The sequence below is a fragment of the Ranitomeya imitator genome, chromosome 4 (assembly GCF_032444005.1).
Source record: "Ranitomeya imitator isolate aRanImi1 chromosome 4, aRanImi1.pri, whole genome shotgun sequence".
Taxonomy (NCBI): domain Eukaryota; kingdom Metazoa; phylum Chordata; class Amphibia; order Anura; family Dendrobatidae; genus Ranitomeya; species Ranitomeya imitator.
Genome location: NC_091285.1, coordinates 479,973,886 through 479,997,830, shown reverse-complemented (window position 1 = coordinate 479,997,830; position 23,945 = coordinate 479,973,886). Strand labels below are relative to the sequence as shown.

General features: G+C 43.9%; 1 protein-coding gene across 3 annotated transcripts in view; it reads left to right on the top strand.

The window, feature by feature from the left end:
* Positions 1 to 23,945, top strand: part of CGNL1 (cingulin like 1) — a 203,022-nt gene that overhangs the window by 111,537 nt on the left and 67,540 nt on the right. For all 3 annotated transcript variants that reach the window (XM_069765925.1, XM_069765923.1, XM_069765924.1), the window contains exons 5-8: positions 299 to 400; positions 1,652 to 1,800; positions 6,205 to 6,346; positions 6,838 to 7,050. In XM_069765925.1, the coding sequence (XP_069622026.1) occupies positions 299 to 400; positions 1,652 to 1,800; positions 6,205 to 6,346; positions 6,838 to 7,050 (606 nt within the window). The remainder of the gene's footprint in view (positions 1 to 298; positions 401 to 1,651; positions 1,801 to 6,204; positions 6,347 to 6,837; positions 7,051 to 23,945) is intronic.

Sequence of the window (23,945 nt, the reverse complement as noted above, 5' to 3'; positions counted from 1 at the left end):
CGGATGCGCCAGAGAAATGCATCCACTGCACCCGTTGTGCGGCGCATCAAACGCTAGCGTCGGAATCTCGGCCCGACGCAATGCGACGGGCCGAATCCGACGCTAGTGTGAAAGTAGCCTAAATGTCATTATTGCATGTTTTTCCTGTGTGTCTTGATAAAATGTAAATCTCGCGCTAAAACATTTTTTATTACGGTAATACCTTTTGCATGTCAGCTGTGTGAATTGGTTTTTAAAGGGAAATATATTTACACTTACATTTATCTACATAAAAAACTGAATATTTTTGACCTTTTAGACTCCAGATCCAACAACAGAAATAAAGCTTTTGTCTGATCAGAAAAATGAACTTGAAAAGAAGGTCACGACTCTCCAGACACAACTTGATGAGCAGGTTAAGGTACTAATCCGTGTTTCCCTTCTGTATACTGCCGTACGTAATGTATTGTTCTCCTGTTATTTAGGGGAACCTGTCAGCAGGTTTTTGCTATTGAATCTTGAGAGCAGCATGATGTAGAATTTGAGACCTTTGTTCCAGCGATGTATCATTTACTGGACTGCATGTTGTATTTGTTATAAAAAACGGTTTTATCTGCTGCAGATCTAGCAGTTCTCTGAATGCTAAGCTCTGTATAACCCCGCCCACATCACTGATTGGCAGCTTTCTGCTTATTCACAATCAGTGGCCGGGGCGGGGTTATACAGAGCTCCTGGATATGGAGGACTACATGGCAGCAGGTTTACTAGTCTTCTAGTGATAATTGCCTGCTGATAAAACTGTGATGTTACAAAAAACTACAGCAAGAAGCCGAGTTAATGACACATCACTGGAATCAGGTTTTTTTTTTACCTCTAAATCATGCTGCTACCATGTAAGGTGGCGAAAACCTGGCAACATGCTCCATTAAGGAACAATTTCTGGACCTTTTTTCTAATCGGAATGTTGCCCATCAAGGTTCTGCATTACCACTGGTTATGGTGAATTTAAATATGTTGTGGAAAAGTTATAGCATACAATTTTTGTAGTGCTCCAGTACCAATCTGACATAAAAGCCATATTTTATTCCTTTTGTTTGAGTGATTAAAGAGGAGCTCATGTCAAAGTTTAACTATGCATTGGACATGGGTTCCAGGTATGTGTGCTGTAAATTTTCGGTGTCCTTTTCTCTGTCCTGACCAGATAAGTTAAAAAGGCAGGGTCATGTCTCGGATCTCCTTATAGGGCTTTTCAGAGCAAAGTCTGAGTCGCCCGCAACTATTTTGTGATGTTCAAAACCACAAAAGAATCCTACCTGGCACCCCATCAGGCTGTATTAGTTATGTGTGTCCAATGTGTAGACAAACTTTAAAGTTGGACCGGAAGGTTTCTTTTAAGAGAAAAAAATTGCATCTTCTGCTTGTTTGTATTCTTCTGTTGTGGTTGCATCTCGATTGACTACAATTAAGATTTGATCTGACCTAAAAGATCTGTTTCTATGATTTCTAGATTTTGGTCACTCCAGGGCTTCCGACTAGGCAATACACAGTTACTAAAGTGGCAATCTGTTGTACCCCTGGGATTACTTGTAGCATATTCTGCTTATTTTAGTGCCTGTATTAAAGTCTGTAGTTGTATTCTACTAATAATTGCAATTCTCTTCTATGAACCAAGAATCGGGAAAGCAACAATGAAGAGAAAAGTAAAACAAAGGCAAATCTTAAAGATATTCAAGATCAACTTGAACGCAGCATGAATGAAAACTTAGTCCTTCGTGGGAAACTTGGGGAGAGTGAGAAAGAATTAAGAAAACATCTAGAAGAGTAGGTTTAGGTTAATCCTCCATTGTTGAACTACATTTCTGATTTCTTTCTGTATGGGGTATTCATAGTAATTCTTATGCCAACCAAATGCTATAAAAAAAGTAGTTTCCGTTGTTTTTTTTTATTGTACCATTAGGAACATGTTTGCGTATATCCTTGTGTGTTTCATGTGAAATTTCTGGTGACTGACACGTTTAGAAAGGCTATGATACACACTGGTATGTATGAGGAACAGTTTATTGTGCGGCTAGGGCCACACTGTGATGTGCGAGAACACCGTAAAGACAATTGGCAGTGAACATGCTCTGAAAAATATTGCTTCAGAGTTCTCATTGTATCACAACACTTGCACCCATTAAATACACGGACACTTATCCAACGCAACATATCATGCGCAGGTTACAGCAGATCTGTCCCGCTGTGCGCTAGTCTCACCTCAGTCTGTTTAGTAAAACGACATCTTATGTCAATTTTGTTCCTCATGTTAAGAAATATCTGACTATTGCAAGACGTAGAAAATATTTATGGCCCGATTCATCGAAGCTTTTACGCCAGTATTCTGGTGTAAAAGGCTTTGAAAAGTCGCCACATATTGTTGCCACTCAATGATGCTTTAAGACTTTGCAACTTTTGACAGTTTCACACCATTTTTGCCAGCTCTGACAAACTGGGTGGTGCAAGGGGCGTGGAGACCATCGTTCTACAAAATTCATGATGAGCGATGGCGCTTGTTACGGCACAAGGCAGGGACTGACGTAGGATTTGTGGCAAAACGCACACAGTGGTGCACGCTACTCATCCATCACTTCATGAAGAGGCAAACACTTTTTCACGAATTAGGATCTTCTAAACTAGGAGAAAAAGACACTACTGGAAAATATGCACACCACAACAGTGATTAAGCTATAAAAATTTCCATTTTATTGGTGCACAACAACCATTAAAACACAATTATAAAAAAAAATAAAAAAATTGTGCACCAATAAAATGGAAATTTTTATAGCTTAATCACTGTTGTGGTGTGCATATTTTCCAGTAGTGTTTTTTTTTCTCCTAGTTTTGATATTCTATTTTCTACTGGTTGCACCCCGGTTCTTATATATTTTATATGGCGGTGTGCCTAGTTCTTTCATAGTACCATTGAAGGGCAGTCTCACACATCCAGATAATTCCGGTACCAGAATTATCTGTGTCCGTGTGCCCGTGAGTTTGTGGCACATCAGTGTGGCACACGGGCGCTGCCCGTGTGCCGACTAGGTACCACACGGAGCGTGCAGGAGACAGCGCTAGAGATAAGCGCTGTCCCCTGCATCTGGTGCTGAAGCCGCCATTCATATCTTCTCTGCAGCAGCGTTTGCTGTAGAGAAGATATGAAAAATCCTTTTTTTTGTTTCTCGTGTTTAAAATAAAGATCCCTGTCCCCACCCCCCTCCCACCCCCTGTGCGCCCGCCCACTGTTATTAAAATACTCACCCGGCTCCCTTGCAGTGTCCTGTCCTCGCCGCACCTTCTCCTGTATGCGGTCACGTGGGGCTTGCCATTACAGTAATGAATATGCGGCTCCACCCCTATGGGAGGTGGAGCCGCATATTCATGACTGTGATCGGCGGCCCCACGTGACCGCATACAGGAGAAGCTGCGGCGAGGACAGGACACTGTGAGGGAGCCGAGTAAGTATTTTAATAACAGCGGGAGGGCGCACCGGGGGTGGGAGGGGGGTGGGGACAGGGATCTTTATTTTAAACACGAGAAACAAAAAAAAAAAAAGGATTTTTCATATCTTCTCTACAGCAAACGCTGCTGCAGAGAAGATATGAATGGAGGCTTCAGCACGACGTAGGGGGGACAGCGCTTATCTCTAGTGCTGTCTCCTGCACGGCACACGGACTGCACATGGACAACGTCCGTGTGCGGTACGTGTTTTACACGGACCCATTGACTTTAATGGGTCCGTGTAATCCGTGCGCTCCCAAGAACACTGACATGTCTCCGTGTTTTGCACACGGACACACGGTCCGTGAAAACATGCTGACATGTGCAGAGACACATTGATTTCAATGTGTCTACGTGAGCCAGTGTCTCCGGTACGTGAGGAAACTGTCACCTCACGTACCGGAGCCACTGACGTGTGAACCGGCCGAATTAGGATCTTCTGACTCCACCCCATCTCCTCAAGACTAGAGTGGACAATGCTGGTCTTGAGGAATCCGGCCCTTAGGGTTGCAGAAAATTTAATATTAAAGTGACCATCATTGTGACATGTAAGTGTTCCAGAAAACAAGCTGGAAGGTTATTTCTTGTATTTGACTGTAAGCCTAATGCCTTTACACTCTTCATACCATTACTGTTAGTTTGCCTTAAGGTGAACTGGGGTAAATGTTTTTCAGCTCTGCTCTTACAGCTACAATACAACAGTGTTGGTTGAGATGACAGATTTTTCACTACTGATTTATTTTAAAAGTTTTTCCAGGATATTTATGACTTCTCCAAAGGATACCATGTCGTTCGGGGACAGGCGACAGCCATAAGTAAACAATGTACAGAGCCTGGACACTCCAGCTTCAGCCACTGAGCTGAAGTCCTCAAGTGCAGCCCGTATGTGGTGTGTGGAGGTGTGGTGTTCCAGCTCTATATTCTACTTATGTCCACCTGTTGATTGGTCAGGGTGTCGGGTGTTGGACCCCTACCTATCTGATAATGGTGACCTGTTCTAAGGATAGATCATCAGTATCATAGCCCAGGACCACCCTTTAATCCAGCATAGCATAAGGCTATGTATAGATATTTTGGCACTTTGAGTCTCTGTTTTTTGTCGGGAGGCATCTTTCTGCATCGTTCTATAAGTAGTCTCTTGAGTGCTTCCCTTGTATTTGGTGTACTTGCATCATGGTTTCATTTTGTAACGGAAAACCATTAACTAGATGGGTACAGAGTACTTATCTTGAACACAGTAGCATGATCTGTGACCAGAAGAGGGAGACTGATCTGAGAAAACTGCTTTGGTTAAATATAGTGAGGACATTTTCACAATACAATTTTCCGTTAGACCCAGGATAATTAGAGAATCTAATATTTGCTTTTAGTTAAGGTTATCGAATGTTTGGTCTCTTGTTCTCTGAGGCGATGTTCATATTTTGCAACATATCAGTGTTTCTGTTGGGACTTCAAAATAAAGGCCTAAAAACCCGGGATTCGGGCACAACCTGCGATAGAGCGATCAACTTTAATGAGGCCTAAGGAGTCACTTTCTACCCTTTCTAGCTTTTGTTTTGGCAGAGTCGTCTTTTTTGAGGTGGGTACAGAAGCACCATTGAGTTTTGTTTTTTTGTGGTTACCTCAAAAAGGCAGACACTGATGAAAAAAAAAGGCAGATTTAGCACAAAGTGACTCCATCTGCTTCATTAAACTGCATGGTCCTGTCATAGTTTCCTCATATCCCATTTTTCAGGACAAACAGAAGCCTTGACTGAGTCACTGACGTGTGGCAAAAGCGAAGTGTGAACCCGCCATAATGCCACTGATCATACCGAACTACTCCAAAGTATGATTTCTTTACAGAATCGCCCAATCAGCCTCACAAGGGACATGCGTGACTTGTCAGGGTGATTCTATAGTAAAATCATACTTTACTATACTTTACTTTTACTATTTACAAATTTTTTTTAATCAAAGGTTAGCCCCAGGTTATGGTACCAGGTACTTTTATGCACAGTAAGCAATATACCCTAAGTACCTACTTTCAGTACTATAATGGAGAAAAGTTCAGTGCCATCATACAATGAGAAGATATTGAAAAGAAGTGCACACAGAACTGGATATAAAAACAAAAAATCTGTATTAAATTTAAATACAAAATATTAAAAAGTCCCCCAGAAGAAGGCACACACACCGAAACGCACGTAGAGGACATCACTACATCGCTTGGCTCAGGTACAGTGTTTAGTTTTTCTCACTACTGCCTTGATATTGGCTGAACTACACTTTATATTGGGTGTTTTATATTTTTGGGCCCAAATACGTCTGCTTCTGCACATAGCAGTTTATTATGGAATTTTGGCCAGTACTAGTTCTCAGTAGACTGTTTTTCATGGTTCAATGCCAACAAATTATACAGCGACTAGATATGTTCTATTAAATGCCTGTACATTGCCAACCTGTGGTGCCCCCTTTTATTGTATCCCAGCGACTATTCACCTACCCTACCTTTTAACATTCTGCATTTAAATAATTTAATAAAGATTTTTGTTTTTACATCCAGTTCTGTGTACGCTTCCCCTGTATGAGAGTAAGAATGTACTGTTATCACCCAAGGTTTTCAATCCAACATGCTAAACAATTTTCAGGCTGGACTTGATTGGGGCAAATGTTTATTAACTTGATGATTGCTTAATTTTCTTCTGACAGATTATTTGAGCTGAAGATGGAGCAGGAGCAGAATCAGACTGAGATCCGGGACCTGCAGGAGCAGTTATCCGAAATGCATGATGAACTGGATGATGCAAAGCGATCTGTCGTTGATGATGGGGAAAGAGAAGCTTTGATACAGGTTGGTTATAAGAAATGACATTAATGAGTAGGATAATGCTGCTATGTGTTCTTACCTTATGTATAGTCATAGAACAATGCCAAAACAATAAAGTTTATACTATATTATGATGTTTTTTGTCTTGTGTAAATCTAAAATAAGGATAGTATTAGACGTGCTTCATATTTGACAAACCATTGTGTATTGGACAGCCTGACCACTCCCCCGTAGTAGAGAGGAATTGAGCATTTTGGCCCCATTGCTTGTTTATTTTTGAGGCTAGTGTTGCCAGAAGTGTCTGACAGTGACTTTTATATCCTTCTCCTTACTGAAATACTGGATTATTAACCCTGATGGGAAACGCGGGCATAACACCTGTTTTGTCATTTCAGCTCCTTATTGTATGTACCTTACTGTATTGTATGAATTATATAGCATTTACCAGTATTGTTTGTGATTGTGTTGTGAATGGTTTCTTTTTGAATGCCTATGTATATTATTACTTTGCGTAGGATCTTATACTCATGAAACAGGGAGTTCAAGAACTGCTGATGGCCAGGGAAGAACAAGAAGACCTCCTAAAAAAGAGAGAGCGTGAACTTACTGCCTTAAAAGGAGCCCTGAAAGAAGAGGTATCCAGCCACGATCAGGAGATTGATAAGCTCAAAGAACAATATGAGAAAGAGCTGAAGAAGATGCGAGAGAGTCTCGAAGAGGCAGTCAAGGTAAATTACAAGATCACTTTACTCATTTTAAGTATGTGTGGCATCCAAGTTTTACACAGCCATTAAAGGACATGCATAGACTTCAAACGGGCACCAAGTGTATCTAAAATTCAATTGTTGCATTCTCCTCCAGTTTTCTTTTGCTTTTTTTTAAGCCAAAGCAAGCGGTGAATATAGCAGGAAGAAGTATGAGACCTTTCCTTTTTATATTTCCAACTTATTTTTAACACCTTCCCGATATTTGCCGTACATGTATAATGCTATTCAGGTGCAAGTGTATGAAACTGGCTCAGAAGCTGAGCCTGCACCATTGCCAGCAGATGGTGGCAGCTCCCTGCACACAACATATAGTAGGAATATACACTTCTCTGTAAAAGACATATGTAGAAAAAAAGACTTGTAAAAGATAGACAAATGAAATACTGATGTATAGGAAATGATTATAGGCAGTATTGATGACAATGGCCAATACAAGTGTAGGGGTCTGTGTAAAACACGTACAGCACACAGATGACATACATGTACTATGCATGTGCTGTCTGTATTTAATGTAGCAAAGTATAGGAGTAGCTTTGTAATTTCTTTTTCTTTATCCATACCGGAAAAACCATGATGGCACCCTGATGACACCAATACTTTTTTTTTTTTTTTTTTATGGCATCGGTTTTATATGGATATCTACAGGGGGCCTAACATAGACACATTGCCCTATTTCAGCAATCTGAGTTTTTTTATTTGGCTATCTGAACAATTAGTCATCTTTTATGTATTGCTAATAAAGTAAAATTATTTTTTATATTTTACCCTTTCTAACCTGCCATTTTTACAGCTCCTTGGCATAATTTGCAAGGTGTACTTTTTCAGATGTCAAATAGACTTTATAAAGTCTTATCTGGTGTACCTAGGTATGCAGAGTATGTTCAATAGTTTGAAGTTCTTTAAAAACATTGTGCAATACGCAGGTGAGTCTTCTAACGTTGTACTGAAGCCGACTTGCCTAATATAGTAGGAATGTACACTTTGGGCTGTGCCACTTTTCTCTTGAATTTAAATCGCCTGTCAGGACAAAATGAGCATCAGAACCAAGCATGGCATCTTGTAGGGGAGGTGGCCTTAATAAAAATCGTTCCTATGGTGTTTTAATACTTTCAATTCAAACATGCTTATGAGGTGCTCAGTGCTTTCTTGGCATTACTGATCGGTTCACTGCACCTTTCCGTCTACTTGTTATACATGTATCTCCAGACTCCTCTTCTGTAAGGCCAGCGCTGCCAAGCCAGGAAGAGGGGAGCGGAGATACATGTATAACAAGTGGATGGGAAGGTGCACTCAGCTGCTGTGCCGTGCCACGGTGTACCAAGTACATCAATGGAAACATATTTTAATAAAAAAGGATTTGTGACAATTGGAGCAAAATATTAAGCCAGTTTTGTCCTTTTTGATAAACCGTTTTGGTTGTTTGCTTCTTTTGCTTTTTTACAGCTGTCATATGAGAGCTTCTTTTTTTAGGATGAATTTTATTTGTCAAGAGGCATCATTTTGGGGTACATATCACTTTTTTATTAGCAAACTTTTTATTAACTCTTTATTGGTAGGAATATCAACAAAACAGCCATTCTGCCACTGGTTTGTTTTGGTTTAAATTTTGCTCCATTTACCATGTGTACAAATAGTACATACCAAATTTCTATAGTTTTGCCTCTAAAAAAAAAATAAAAAAAAAAAAAAAAAAATATATATATATATATATATATATATATATAATAATAATAATATAATTTTTTTTTTTCACTATAGATACACACTTTGAAAAAAAATCTTGTTTTTACGCTGCCATATTCAGGGAGCATGAAGTTCCACAATTTGCAATTGGCTTAGTTGCATAAATGGTCTCCATATTGTCATAGCAACAATTGACAACCCAGGATCGTGCGCCGAGCGCGGCGAGGGGCTGACAGAGGGAGTTATCTCCTCCCTCTGTCCTACTCCTCAAATGTCGCTGCATGGTCATTACTCTTCTGACTGTGCCATTCCTACTGTATGTTGGATTAATGGAAAGCACTTGAATTCTAAATGTATGGTGACTTCATTTTACAGGAAGGGGTTAAAACAAGAACAGTATGAATTTTGTTAGCGCTGTGCACCCTTTACAGTGCGCTGCTTTGTGTGGTTGACATAATACTGTTTGGGGTTTAGTTAAAAATAGACTGGTCTGTCGGCATAAGCACTGGAATATTTGGTTAATCATTAGTCATTTTTTGCGTAATTTAGATATGCAAACCTATTTAGGGTTGCAGTTTTACATCAGGAGTGTCCAGAATGTCCTTTGTATCATGTATTTTCCTTTTAATGCCTTTATTTTTTGCTTTTTCCTGCAGTTTTATGCATTAAACATTGATTATTTGCTGAGGATTTTCTTTGCAGATTTGAGTGTGGAAAATCTGCAGCTTAAGTAGGTGAGATTACAACAAATCTTACCTACAAGTTATCTACAAAATATCTTCTAAAAATATGCAGTATTTTACCCTTCGCCACAACAGCACCCACTAGAGAGATAGGGATCCGCCCCAAGGAACAGGAAACCTACAGAAGAATAAAGGGGCGTTCTGCCTCTCCTCCTCAGTTTAGGTTTCCTGTTCCTAGCGGATTCTCACAGATTATCATACCTGGGCCAGGAGCATCCGCCTGTGCGGTCGCTGCGGGAACGGCAGGGGATGCGGTCCAGATGCAGCATCGGGGGAGTTTCCGTTAGACGGCTCCCCCCTCGTCTGTCAAGGCACAGTGAGGACTGGATCCGGGAGAGGCCGCCCGGTCTCACTGAGGAGCTCTGCGGAAGAGTGCGGGCTGAAACATGGCTCCAGGACGCCGGCCGGCATATGGAGGTCCGGGTGTCCGCCGCACGATGGCCTGCAGCAGCAGCAGCAGCCGAGACGTAGTGATCATAGAACTTCCGGGGCATGCAGCACAGCGGTGGGGGAAGCGCGGTTCGCGCATGTGCAGTTGCACCGCTGGAGAAAAAAAAATGAAACCGGATCTTATGTTTTAAAAAGGGGGATGATTGCGGGCGCACAGGCGATGCAACATGTCATCCCCAGGCAAGACGGTGGACCCAGCAGGGGATTCAGCCAGCAGGAGGTCCTCAGACGTCAGCCGTGAGAGTGATGCCGCAGATTCAAGGTCCAGAATGGCACTTCGGCCACCTGATCTGGTACCAAAAGAGCTTCACTGGGTGAGTGTTAAACTCTCGGCCTATTAAGCTGACACTCTTTTTCTACAATATCTTAGCCCCAGGACAAAAATCCAAACATAAACAGTGTGCGTTATGTGAGCAACCTCTCCCAGATTCCTACCCTAAGAGGCTCTGCAAGCAGTGTATCAGTGAAACCATGCAGGGTCCATCTATGTCCGTTACGAATATGTGGGCCATAATCAGGGTAGAATTACAAGCTATCACCCAAGCTAACGTACCTCTTAAGAAAACTAGTAAAGAAAAAATAGCGTCCAGCTCGGAGTCCGATGATCGCATAATCAACTCTGACTCCTCACACGCATCATCCTCACCTTCATCACCATCAGATATTGAAGGTCGGTCTTGTTTTCCCCTTGATGGGGTGGACAACTTAGTAAAATCAATCAGAAACACAATAGGTTGTGAGGATACGAAGGATGACCAGACGACACAAGATATCATGTTTGCGGGATTAGCGGAGAGGAAAAGGAGAGCTTTCCCAGTAATTTCTGCAATTAAAGCATTGATAAGGAGAGAATGGGAAAAACAGGACCAGAGAGGGTTTCTCCGGTCAGTCTCTAAAAGGAAATACCCCTTTAGTGACAATGAACTTATATCATGGACTAAAATCCCTAAAGTGGACGCAGCGGTTGCCTCCACTTCAAAACAATCCGCCTTACCAGTTAAGGATGCAGGCCTACTTTCTGATCCTCTAGACCAGAAAGCGGAATCGTCATTAAAAAGATCATGGGAAGCTTCCACAGGTATATTTAAACCAGCAATTGCCAGTACATGTACTGCTAGATCCATGCTTGTCTAGATTGATCAGTTAGATCAACAGATTGAACAAAGAGGCTCTAGACAGAAATTGCTAGATGCTATACCACTGATTAGAGGGGCAGCAGCCTTCATGGCTGATGCATCAGCTGACTCTCTACGCCTTGCAGCAAGATCAGCGGGTCTAGTTAAAGGGACTAGAGGCGGGGTTTTCTGGTGTTTGATTCACCCTTTCCTTACCCGCTGGCTGCATGCTGGCTGCAATATTGGATTGAAGTTCATTCTCTGTCCTCCATAGTACATGCCTGCGCAAGGCAAGATTGCCTTGTGCAGGCATGTACTACGGAGGACAGAGAATGAACGTCAATCCAATATTGCAGCCAGCGGGTAAGGAAAGGGTGGATCAAACACCCGAAAACCCTGCCTCTATGGCTGAAAATTGTTCCCTCCAAATTCAGGTGACAGTCCCTTTAACAATGCCAGACGAGCCTTATGGATGAAGAATTGGAAGGGGGATACGCAGTCGAAGACCAAAATCTGTGCTATCCCATGTGAGGGTGAGTTTCTCTTTGGTAAAGCTCTGGATGATATCCTCAAAAAAGCTAAAGAAAGGAAAAACGCCTTCCCTGACCCCTCAATTCCTTTCTATAGGAAAACTTTCAGGAGGAGACCATTCGGGAAAAGGACCCACCTTCCGCAGAGACAATAAATATTAAAATACCGGTCACCCCAGTAGGTGGTAGGCTAAAATTATTCCTCCCTCAATGGGAAAACATAACATCAAATCCGTGGATTCTAAATATCATCAAAGAAGGAATTAAGATAGAATTCCTCCAAATTCCCCATGATTCATTCATTCATTATAACAACCCTCAGTTCACCAATACAACAAAGGGCCCTTGAACTTGAGATTCAGAGTCTGATAGATAAAAATGCTTTAGTAAAAGTACCAAAAGGACAAGAGGGTAGTGGGTTCTACTCTCCATTATTTCTAATCCCTAAGCCCGGTGGTTCGTTCAGAACAATTATAAATCTTAGAAAACTCAATACATTTATTAAAAATTATAAATTCAATATGGAATCCATTAGATCTACCATTAAGCTCCTTTTTCCAAACTGTAAAATGGGGGGCATTGATTTAAAAAGATGCTTAATACCATCTCCCTATCCATAACAGATATCAAAGATTCTTCAGAGTCGCAGTAATGCTCAAAGGGGAGATTCATCATTTCCAGTACAGGGCCATGCCTTTTGGTCTCTCCATGGCACCTTCGTCAAAAGGACACTTTAATCATCCCCTATTTGGATGACTTTTTAGTTGTTAGAAATTAGTCTCTTCAGTGTGCTAAACGCTTAGCTTACACTGTCTCATCTTTACAGGACCTGGGCTGGATCATCAACTCCGAAAAATCCAGACTTATCCCACTTTCCCTCTAGACATTTTTAGGGTTTCATCTAGATTCTACAAAACAAAGATGTCTACTCCCTCAGGTAACAATATCATTAATAGAGAAAAAAACAACTGGTGCAGTTCATAAACCCCGAATGTCCCTGAATGATGTAATGTCCTTATAAGGATCCCTTTCTTCCTGTACTCCAGCTGTCCAGTGGGCACAATTCCATACCCGAACACTACAACACCAAATTCTTTTGGAACAGAAAAAAACTCTTTGGCCACCTTGAATCAAAGATAACTTTTTATCGCAAGATGTCCTAGCTTCCTTGTTGGGGCGCACATATGGGAGTTTCTGACAGGGAATATGGAATGAGGGAGCAATCCAATATTCATCTAATCTAAAAGAACTAAATGCGGTAAACTATGCATTACGTCAATTTCTTCCACAGCTTCGAGGAAATCACGTCAGAGTCTGTTCAGACAACACTACAACAGTGGCTTACTTAAACAAGGGGGTACTCGGTCAGACACTCTAATGTGTTCCACAGAGAACATCTTGAACCTGGCCGAAAAACATCTGTTGTCTATCTCTGCCCTCCACATCAGGGGAGAGAACAATCAACACGAGGACTTCCTAAGTCGACACACTCTACATCAGGGAGAATGGTGCCTAAATCCTCGCATTTTCTACAAGATAACGTTATTATGGGGCCATCCTCAGACCAGTTTGCTACAAGACAAAAGAGACAAGTAGAGAAATTTGCATCTCTGTCCCGTGCAGATCACCCAGACATTCTAGATGCTCTTCAAATACCATGGCAATTCAATCTAGCATATGCCTTTCCTCCGATAATTCTACTTCCTCAAATCATACGGAAAATCAGAGCGGAGCGGGCCAGGATAATATTAATAGCACCATTTTGGTTTGGCCCAATAGAGCATGGTTCTCGTGCCTACAATCAATGCCAGTGACAGACCCATGGGTCCTTCCCTCAATCCCAGACCTACTCTCTCAGGGACCTTTCTTCCACTCCCAAGTGGACAGCCTCCACTTGACGGCCTGGAATTTGAAAGGCAAATACTAATTTCTAGAGGTTTTTTCAAAAGGTCTAATTGATACACTCCTGCTTAGCAGGAAACCATCCACTACAAAAATCTATACCAAAATATGGAAAAAATTTGTTCAGTTCCATACAAGTTCACACCCGTAAGAAATTCCAATAAGAACTATCTTAGAATTCTTCCAAAAAGGGAAAGAGTTAGGTCTTTCTGTTAATACACTAAAAGTCCAAGTATCCACTCTAGGCGCCCTCTATGGCCATAATGTTGCAGGGAATAAATGGGTGTCCTGTTTCATAACTGCCTGTGAACGAGTTACTCCTGTCCACATACCTAGAGTATCTCCTTGGGATTTAAACCTAGTCCTAGACTCTCTAACAGAACCTCCGTTTGAGCCTTTAGATACAGCGTCACTAAAACACCTATCGTTAAAAACGGCCTTCTTAGTAGCACTAACATCGGCTAGAAGAGTCAGCGACATTCAGGGCCGATCAATAGATCCATCTTTCCTTCTAACATTTCAGGACAGACTAATTTTAAAACCAGACCCCTTATACCTCCCTAAGGTGGCAGGAAAATTCCATAGATCACAAGAGATACATCTTCCCACTTTCTTTAAAGACCCCTCCACTCCTGAAGAACAAAAGTTTCACACGCTAGACGTCAGGAGAGTAGTTTTACAATATATTGAAAGAACTAGTAGTTGGAGCAGTGTAGGGCTCTGTTTATATCCTTTCAGGGCAAAAAGGGGTATGGAGTCACAAGGGGCACCTTATCCCGGTGGATTAGAGACACTATTCGGCTGGCCTACTCAATGAAAGATAAGGAACCTCCGGATGGCATTAAAGCACATTCCACCAGAGCTATGGCATCTTCCTGGGCTGAAAGGAGAAACGTTCCAATTGAGGACATATGTAAGGCGGCAACCTTCTATAACCACTACAGGCTTGATCTTTCATCAACTTCTGACCTACACTTTGGCTGGACTATCCTCAGCACGGTGGTCCCCCCCCTAGGTGTTGGTCTCTGGAAATCTCTCCAGTGGGTGCTGTCGTGGCGAAGGGTAAAAAGCCGGATTACTTACCGGTAATGCTCTTTTAATGAGTCCACGACAGCACCCAGTCACATCCCTCCCTAATAAATTAATAGATACCAGTTCCTTTTGTAGAGTAAATAAGTTTTAAAAATATATTATAAATATTTAGCCTAATACTGGCGGTCCTTCGGGTACTCTGAAAACTAAACTGAGGGGGACCGCCCCTTTTATTCTTCTGTAGGTTTCCTGTCCCTTGGGGCGGATCCCTATCTCTACAGTGGGTGCTGTCGTGGACTCATTAAAAGAGCATTACCGGTAAGTAATCCGGCTTTTCATTTCTTTGTGTGGAATTTCATTGCGGATTTCACCTTCCGAAATGGAAATAGTGGAATCTGCGGCACAACAAAAACTACAGCAATATCTGCATGTATCAGATGTGGATTTTGCTGCAGATAAGCTTCCTATGTGCTGAGTGGAAAACAAACCTTCCACGTGAGAACATTCCCTAAATTTTTGACAGTGCTGAAAGCCATGACCATTATTATTTATGAGAAAATTACTAGTGGTGAGCAAGTATAGTCGTTGCTTGGGTGATCTCCCGAGTATTTGTTAGTGCTCGGAGATTTAGTTTTCGTTGCCACAGCTGCATGATTTGCGACTGCTAGACAGGCTGAATACATGTGAGGAATGCCTGTTTGTTAGGGAATTCCCACATGTGTTCAGGCTGTCCAGCAGCCGTAAATCATGCAGCTGTGGCAACGAAAACTAAATCTCCGAGCACTAACAAATACTCAGATCACCCGAGCGTGCTCGGGAAAACCCGAGCAACGAGTATACTCGCTCATCACTAAAAATTACACATTGTTGAAAATCAGTGTAGAAATAGTTGTATAATCCTGGATGAAAGTTTACCTGGCCGATATTAAAATAAGCTCTAGCTGGACTCAAAGAAGGCTCATCTTTAACATCAGGATTTTACTTCCATTCTACTGTGAATTTTCATAAGTACAGCCGTCTCATTCGGTCCAATATCTATTTGATATATGCCATTTGTATTATTAAATGTTGTCAGATCTGCTTCAATAGAAAAATATAAAGGGAAATATTTTCTCTTTAGAAATCCCTTTTCTCTTTTCCATTCTTTGTTGTGGGAGTTTTGAATACAACCAAGCCCTCTCTCCCATAGCAGTAAATGGCAAGAGCCACACAGGCACAGTCACATATCCTTTCACTCTAGCTGCAATTCCAGTTAGAATGGCAGATAAAGGGAGCATCTATTTTGGAAATGGGTTAGAGGTCCCATTGCCGGGACCTACATATAAGAGATATTTATGACATATGTGGACATGCCTAAACTGCCTGTCATGGGACTGTACCGTTAAGACACAAAACAAATGCTTTATTAAGCTGTTAAAAAGGGTTGTGGCTCACTTTTCATTAATTCTACATTTATTCATATTGCTATGTGTATTGCCTATCTTCTTCTAATCATGAGCCAGTATTATAGCCCATAACTTTTGTTCGACTGGTTGCTACTGCTGGATGAAAAATGATCAAACTTTCTCCTTCGCCTCATTGGGGGACACAGACCGTGGGTGTATGCTGCTGCCAATAGGAGGCTGACACTCAGTGATACAAAAAAAGTTAGCTCCTCCCCTGCAGTATACACCCCCCTGCTGGCTCTCAGCTAACCAGTTCTTGCTTAGTGTCTGTAGGAGGCACATGGGTCTGTTTCAGACCCCAACGTTTTTATTTTATTGTTTACTTTTCTGTAAATTTTTATTTTTTAATTAACGGAGTGAAGGGGGCGACGGTTCCTTTCAAGGTTCCGATCTCCCCCGAACCATCAACAGGCGAGCACGGCGAGAATTCCTCCCCGTACCCTCTCCTGCGCCGTAGGAAGCCATGCCTGAGCTCACTTCAGGGGCGACGGTTCCTTTCATGGTCCCGATCTCCCCCGAACCATCAACAGGCGAGCACGGCGAGTATACCTCCCCGTACCCTCTCCTGCGCCGTGGGAAGCCATGCCTGAGCTCACTTCAGGGGCGACGGTTCCTTCACGGTCCCGATCTCCCCACACCAGCAGCAGGCGACCACATGGAGTGTCGCCTCCATGTATCCTCTCCTGGAGCCAGGCCTAATGCCGGACAACTGGCCCTGTCCACCCGGACTGATCTCCGTGGCTGTACAGAGGCCCCTCTCTATGGCGTCCGAGCAGCCCCCACTGTCCCACCACTGTGAAAGCGGATGGCACAAGGAGGCGGACGGGTCCTCTCCACCTCCCTAACAAACGGATGATGGATTGAGGCTTATCCCTGCACCGTCCACGCTGCACAGAACAGCGCTGAAACCCACATCCGCGGCCGCTCCATGCCGGGACGCGCACCAATGGTGAGTGGATCCATCTTCAGAGGGATATCCACATGCTGACAGGCAGCCTCAGCCACTTCCCTGTGGCCCACCTCTCTGAGGTAACGCTCTGGATGGCTGCAATAATTTAGCCCCCGGCTTCGGCCGATTTGTAGGCCGCATCCTGGAAGTCTTGCCTGGAACGACCTACTGGTGACTTCCGCCGTCTACAGAAATTTAGGCCCCGGCTTAGGCCTATTCAACATCGTGTCTGTGGCTCCGCCCCCCAAATTGGCGCTTCTCGCTCTCTGCGAGATTTTATCAACTCTGCAGCTCCCGGTGGCCATCTTGGTCCACCCGGCCAGCTCACACTGGGGGGACAGTATTTTTGCATTAAAGGGGCACATCGACTCTACATCAGTACCCGGGTAAGGAAGTACCTGGTCTTAAAGGCACACGATTAGTAGTCCCTGGTCTTAAAGGCACATGACCAGTATTCCCTGGTCTTAAAGGCGCATGACCAGTATTCTCTGGTCTTAAAGGCACATGACCAGTATTTCCTGGTCTTAAAGGCATATGGCCAGTATTCCCAGTCTTAAAGGCGCATGACCAGTATTCCCTGGTCTTAAAGGTGCATGACCAGTATTCCCTGGTCTTAAAGGTGCATGACCAGTATTCCCTGGTCTTAAAGGCACATGACCAGTATTCTCTGGTCTGAAAGGTGCATGACCAGTATTCCCTGGTCTTAAAGGTGCATGACCAGTATTCTCTGGTCTTAAAGGTGCATGACCAGTATTCCCTGGTCTTAAAGGCGCATGACCAGTATTCTCTGGTCTGAAAGGCGCATGACCAGTATTCTCTGGTCTGAAAGGTGCATGACCAGTATTCCCTGGTCTTAAAGGTGCATGACCAGTATTCCCTGGTCTTAAAGGCGCATGACCAGTATTCCCTGGTCTTAAAGGCGCATGACCAGTATTCCCTGGTCTTAAAGGCGCATGACCAGTATTCTCTGTTCTTAAAGGCGCATGACCAGTATTCCCTGGTCTTAAAGGCGCTTGATCAGTCCGAGGAGCCCTCCGCCGCCGACCCCAGCTTTATCCTCTAGTTCCCCTCAGTGGACTTCTTCACTGACCAATCCATGGTTCTCTGACCAAGAGATTGAATCCCTCTGTGTACCCTGTGTGTTTGGAGTGCTCGCAGGACCAATATACATGGTCCCTATCCTACATGGGAGCCGTTGGCTAGCAGGGGCCGCAAGTATTCTAGAAACGTGCAGGCGTCTAGAAACATACAGGCATCTAGAAAACGGAAGTTTTTCGTTTCCTGCTCCCTCACCAATGATTTGATGACAACAAGGCTCTGAATATGGATTGGATATTGCCTGAGCTTGCCAGAGCTTCAGAGACTAAACTCCCTCGAGAGCATTTGCCATTCAATTCGGATAAGCGATACACTGGACAGAAGCCTCTACGTGGGATGCCATGCCTGGCCTGTTTTTTAAGGGCAACGGGTCCTTCAAAGTGCACCGATCTCCCCACACCATCAACAGACGAGCACACGGAGTGTCGCCTCCATGTTTCCTCTTCTGCATCCAGGCCTAACGCCAGACAACCTGTCCTGTCCACCTGGAGACCTGAACTCTGTGGACATATAGAGGCACCCTTTTTGGCGTACGAGCTCCCCCCTCTGCATCACCACTATTTAGTGGATGATGCAAGAAGGCGGACAATTCCTCTCCACTTCCCTGTTAAGAGGTTGATGGATCGAGGGTTCCTAATTTTTATCTCTGCACCGTGAAAAGAGGAGATGGCAAGAGACCTGCTGGATGCAGCCGCACTTTCTGCCATGGGGCAGATTAACCGGGTAGAATCTCCTGTGGTATACCTACCAGTATCCCTACCTGATGGGTCATCAATTAAAAATACCACGGACTGTCAGATAGCAAATCTGGTTCGTTCCGTCTTGCGGCTTCGGGTTCGGCGCTCTATCCTCCCTAGCGGCCGCATGGATTGCTAAACTACCTTGATTCACACCAGCAACAACTGGCCAATCAAATCCTTTGAGCGGGAGACTGACAAAGGATTGTATAAGGATTGTCCAGCACAGTCTAGATCTAAGGGATCTTGTTTCCAAACAGGGGAACGAAAAGCAAGATCGACCCTGGACCTCAAACTTCTAACAACCTTTGACATGGTCCTCCTTCTTTGGATGGAGTTCCTCCGCTCAGCCATTACTTCAACAGAAAAAGGTGCAGTTTCCGGCATCCATCGACATTCGGGTTGCTTGCCCTCTGCAAAAATTCCTTCGCCTTTCCATTCGTCAACAGCATTTTCAAGTCACAACCTTGTCCTTCGGCCTTGCTTCCACACCCAGAGTGTTCGTACGGGTCATGGCAGATGTCATGTTTCTCTTGCACTCTAGAGGCGTGCTCGTCCTGCCCTGTTTGGTCTGTCTAGCCGCCCTTCCAGGACTACGCTGAGTCGTCTAGATCTCTTGCGATACCTTCTCACCTGGGCTGGCAGCTACACTTAGACAAGTTCTCCTCATTTCCAGCCCAGCAGATATCCTTTTTGAGGATGATCCTGCACACTTCTAGAAGGATGGTAATTCTTCCTCGAGACAAGGTCATGGCCCTTCAACAGGGAGCTCGCGCAAGGAGAGTTCTGAGGACTTGATTACTCAACCCCTCATTTCATTCGATTTGCTAAGAGAGTTCTGAGGAAAAATGGTGACGACAATGGAAGCGGTTTCCTTCGCTCCGCTCATTTTCAGCAAGTCAAACAGACTTTCAGACAATAGTCTCTGAGCTCCTTCTTCATCCAGGGCCTTTCTCCCGGTTCAATGGTTATTAGTAACTACCAATGCCAGTCTTCTTCTACCCATCATTGTTCTGGAGATCCGAATGGTAGTCTTACAGCAGGTCCACTGCCTTCTGGCGGGTCTCCCTATCCGAATTCAATTGGATAATGCCACGGCGGTGCCTTACATCAGTCATCTAGCAGGTACCCACGGTCAGGCGCCGTGACTAAGGTACCTCACTTTCTCTGATGGGCCGATGTCTATTTTTCGGTGATCTCGGCAGTATATATCCCAGAAGTAGAACTCTGAACGGCAAGCAAATTCAGCCGTCAGGGTTCCGCCTCAAGTCAGTGGGAACTTCACCCCGAAGTCTTCCATCAGATCTGTCCTTACTGGAGCTCTCCAGTTGTAGGTGGGATGACATCCAGACTGAAGGCCAATGTACTCGAGTTCGTGGTTCGGCCTCGAGATCCAAGAGCCATCGCTCTCCATGCTCTGGTTCTGCCGTGGTACCAGTTTCCATAACTCCCCTTCCACTGCTTCCGAAAGCCTTTCGGAAGCAGAAAGGGGCCCCAGTGATCCTCAGAGATCCGCACTGACCACGTCTGTTTTTTGTTTGCGGAGCTAGCATCTTCTCGCCTTATCGTAGCACAACTGCAAGTAGGGACTTTCTCACAGGGAGTTTTCACACGTAGTTCTTCCCTATCGGATACCGTTAGATCATTGGGACCTTATTATTCCTAGGAGCCTTACAGTAGGCTCCTTTTTCATTCGGGCAGACATTACTATCAGGGAAAGTCGTCCCGTTCTCCTCTGCGATATTCTCACTCTGACGAGTCTTCGGAGCTAGCTTCTCTGCTCTTTCAGATTTTTTTCTATTATAACCTTCGAGTCAAGGTTGTCCTCAGGCCATCTCCATCCCTTGTTACCAAGGTGGTACTGTATTACCACTGTTATGAGGGCATAGTTCTTCCCTCATCTCTTTTGGCTCCAGTCCACAAAATGCAATAAGATCCCCCATATTCTGGACGAAGTGAGTGCTCTGAGTAGGTACGTCTTGAGGACGGCGTCCTTCTGAAGGTTGGACGTTTTATTTGGGCTTCCTGACGGTAGAGGAAGGCTTCCTGACATTTTCAGGAAGGGTTTAGCCATTTCATCGACCAAGATAACATGGTGAATTCTTTTCACCATCCAGGAGTCCTTCCGTGCTAGATGTCAGCCTATCTCCCTGTCTATCAAGGGTTCTAGGCACCAGGCGTCAGCAAGGCACGCCTGCAAGCTTGCGGATTCGTCCAGTCCGCATGCATTCTTGAAGCACTATAATTCCCACACTTCCACAGATGTGAGTCTGGGCAGGCGGACTCTGCAGGCCGCGGTGGCGCACTTGTAAGTAGCGGTTACACAGGGCCTGATCTATTGTTGTCCCCACCCAGGGACTGCTTTGGGACGTCCCACGGTCTGTGTCCCCCAATGAGGCGAAGGAGAAATAGGGATTTTTGTGTACTCACCGTAAAATCCTTTTCTCCGAGCCATTCATTAGGGGACACAGCTCCCACCCTGTTATTAGTTTATGCTTGTTTTTTAGAATATGACATGCTATACGCTCATATATTGTTATTGATCTCCTACTGCTTTTGCACCGAACTGGTTAGCTGAGAGCCAGCAGGAGGGTGTATACTGCAGGGGAGGAGCTAACTTTTTTTGTATCACTTAGTGTCAGCCTCCTATTGGCAGCAGCATACACCCACGGTCTGTGTCCCCCAATGAATGGCTCGGAGAAAAGGATTTTACGGTGAGTACACAAAAATCCCTATTTTGATAGTGTCACCTTTTATTAATTTGTCTCATGATTGCCAGGAGTGACAGGTTTAAGATGAGGAATCTGGTACACCGATGTCTTCGCTGAGTTTACATATTTCAAAAGTTCTGGGTGTAAATTCTATGTTTGGTTGAAGTTCCCTTTTCATTAAATAAAAACCCTTCTATGGCATTCAGTGTAAGAAGACTTTTGGATTGGCAAACACCTTTCCTGAGTCATACTTTCTGCAGCTTGATTGTGGGGAAAAATGTTTTTATGTGTTTAAAGGGAACCTGTCACCCCGTTTTTTGAGATTGAGCTATAAATACTGTTAAATAGGGCCTGCGCTGTGCGTTACTATAGTGTATGTAGTGTACCCCGATTCCCCATGTATGCTGAGAAATACATTACCAAAGTCGCCGTTTTCGCCTGTCAATCAGGCTGGTCTGGTCAGGTGGGCGTGTTCACAGCGCTCTTTTCTTCCCCAGCTTTCCGTTGGTGGCGTAGTGGTGTGCGCATGTCCAGAGTTCCGACTTCCCTGCGCCCACGTGAAGACACAGCGCGCGATCTGCGCTGTAATCCCTTGCATCGGTGGGGGCGGTCATCTTCCTGGGGCCGCGCGTGCGCAGATGGAGTGCTCTGCTGCACGGGGCTTCAGGAAAATGGCCGCGGGCAGCCGCGCGTGCGCATTAGAGATCGCGGCGGCCATTTTCCCAAAGCCGAGATGCAAACTCGGCTTTGGGAAAATGGCCGCCGCGATCTCTAATGCGCACGCGCGGCTGCCCGCGGCCATTTTCCTGAAGCCCCGTGCAGCAGAGTACTCCATCTGCGCACGCGCGGCCACAGGAAGATGGCCGCCCCCACCGATGCAAGGGATTACAGCGCAGATCGCGCGCTGTGTCTTCACGTGGGCGCAGGGAAGTCGGAACTCTGGACATGCGCACACCACTACGCCACCAACGGAAAGCTGGGGAAGAAAAGAGCGCTGTGAACACGCCCACCTGACCAGACCAGCCTGATTGACAGGCGAAAACGGCGACTTTGGTAATGTATTTCTCAGCATACATGGGGAATCGGGGTACACTACATACACTATAGTAACACACAGCGCAGGCCCTATTTAACAGTATTTATAGCTCAATCTCAAAAAATGGGGTGACAGGTTCCCTTTAAAAAAAAAAAGTAAAAAAAAAACCCTATTTTTCTAAATAGTCACTGTATATAATGAAAAATCCAAAAAGTACTCCTATCTGTTATGTCATGTCACCTGTAATGACCAGCACAGTAAAACAATTCACCATGTCCACCATAAAATTTAAATCAAAATGATCAAAAAGAAAATAGAAATAGCAGGAAAAAAATGAGCAATTTTACAATGGCTCTGTACTCATGACTGTCGGCATATAATGAAAACAAAACTTTTAAGTTCTCTTTATTCTGTAAAGCATAAAAAAATTGAATCCGGTATTGCTGTAATCCTACTGTAAAACTGTATCTTAATTTTTCTTGCTCTGTGAACATAAACTATTCTGGCATTGTTTGGTTTTGGATATTTTTATCTGTTTTTAATTACTCCTGCCACAAAATTGAATAAAAAGCGATAAAAAAAATCATGCCTATCCAGAATGGGGGACATTACTACATAATGAAGGTGGGGAGTGGCGACGTATGTGTCTTTATAGGATTTAGAATGCTACAAGGGCCCATATGTCTGACCAACATGGGGGGGGGGGGGGCAGGTCCAAATTTTGCATCGGGACCCAAATGAATCTAGTTACACTACTGCTGTTGGCAAGACGATCGGCCGAAATATCGTCCTGCTTGCAGCCATCTAATGTGTATGGACACTTTAAGGTTAAAAAAAAAAAAAAAAAAAAGCTGTTCCTTACATGTACTGGCTTAAATCATAGAGCAGAACAATGGTTCCTATTAGACAATAACATAAACTGCCCCTTTCTGATGGTTACAAATCACTTACTGTTGTCCCACAAAGGATTGCACCATTAGCAAATGTGCCTTTTCACTTCTGAGGATGTGTAATCCTTCCCATATAAACACTTCTCTCCTTATAATGTAGCCTCATTCATATCTTTTTATTTTTGCGTTTGTTGAATGAAGTCTTACGCTGTTGACTTTACCGTTCTCCAATTATCCCAGTTAGTCTGTTTTGATTGTAGTGACTTTAATCTAAATGTTGCCCTTAGACTTTGTGAAAAGAACATTGTGTTACTCAGAAGTCTAATGAACTAATCTTTTCAGCCCTCTGTTCAAGGCTTTTTGGTCTTGACCTGATAATTCCCAGGAATGAGACCACATTCTAAACTTTCTAAGAAATGGAGCCATGTCAGCAACCCCGTTTCTGCTTGAGAAAGGGGCTTTGATTGCATTTCATTCTTCGCTCTGGCCTTCACTATTGGCTTCTTGTATCTCTTAAAGGATTAGTAGTGCCCCT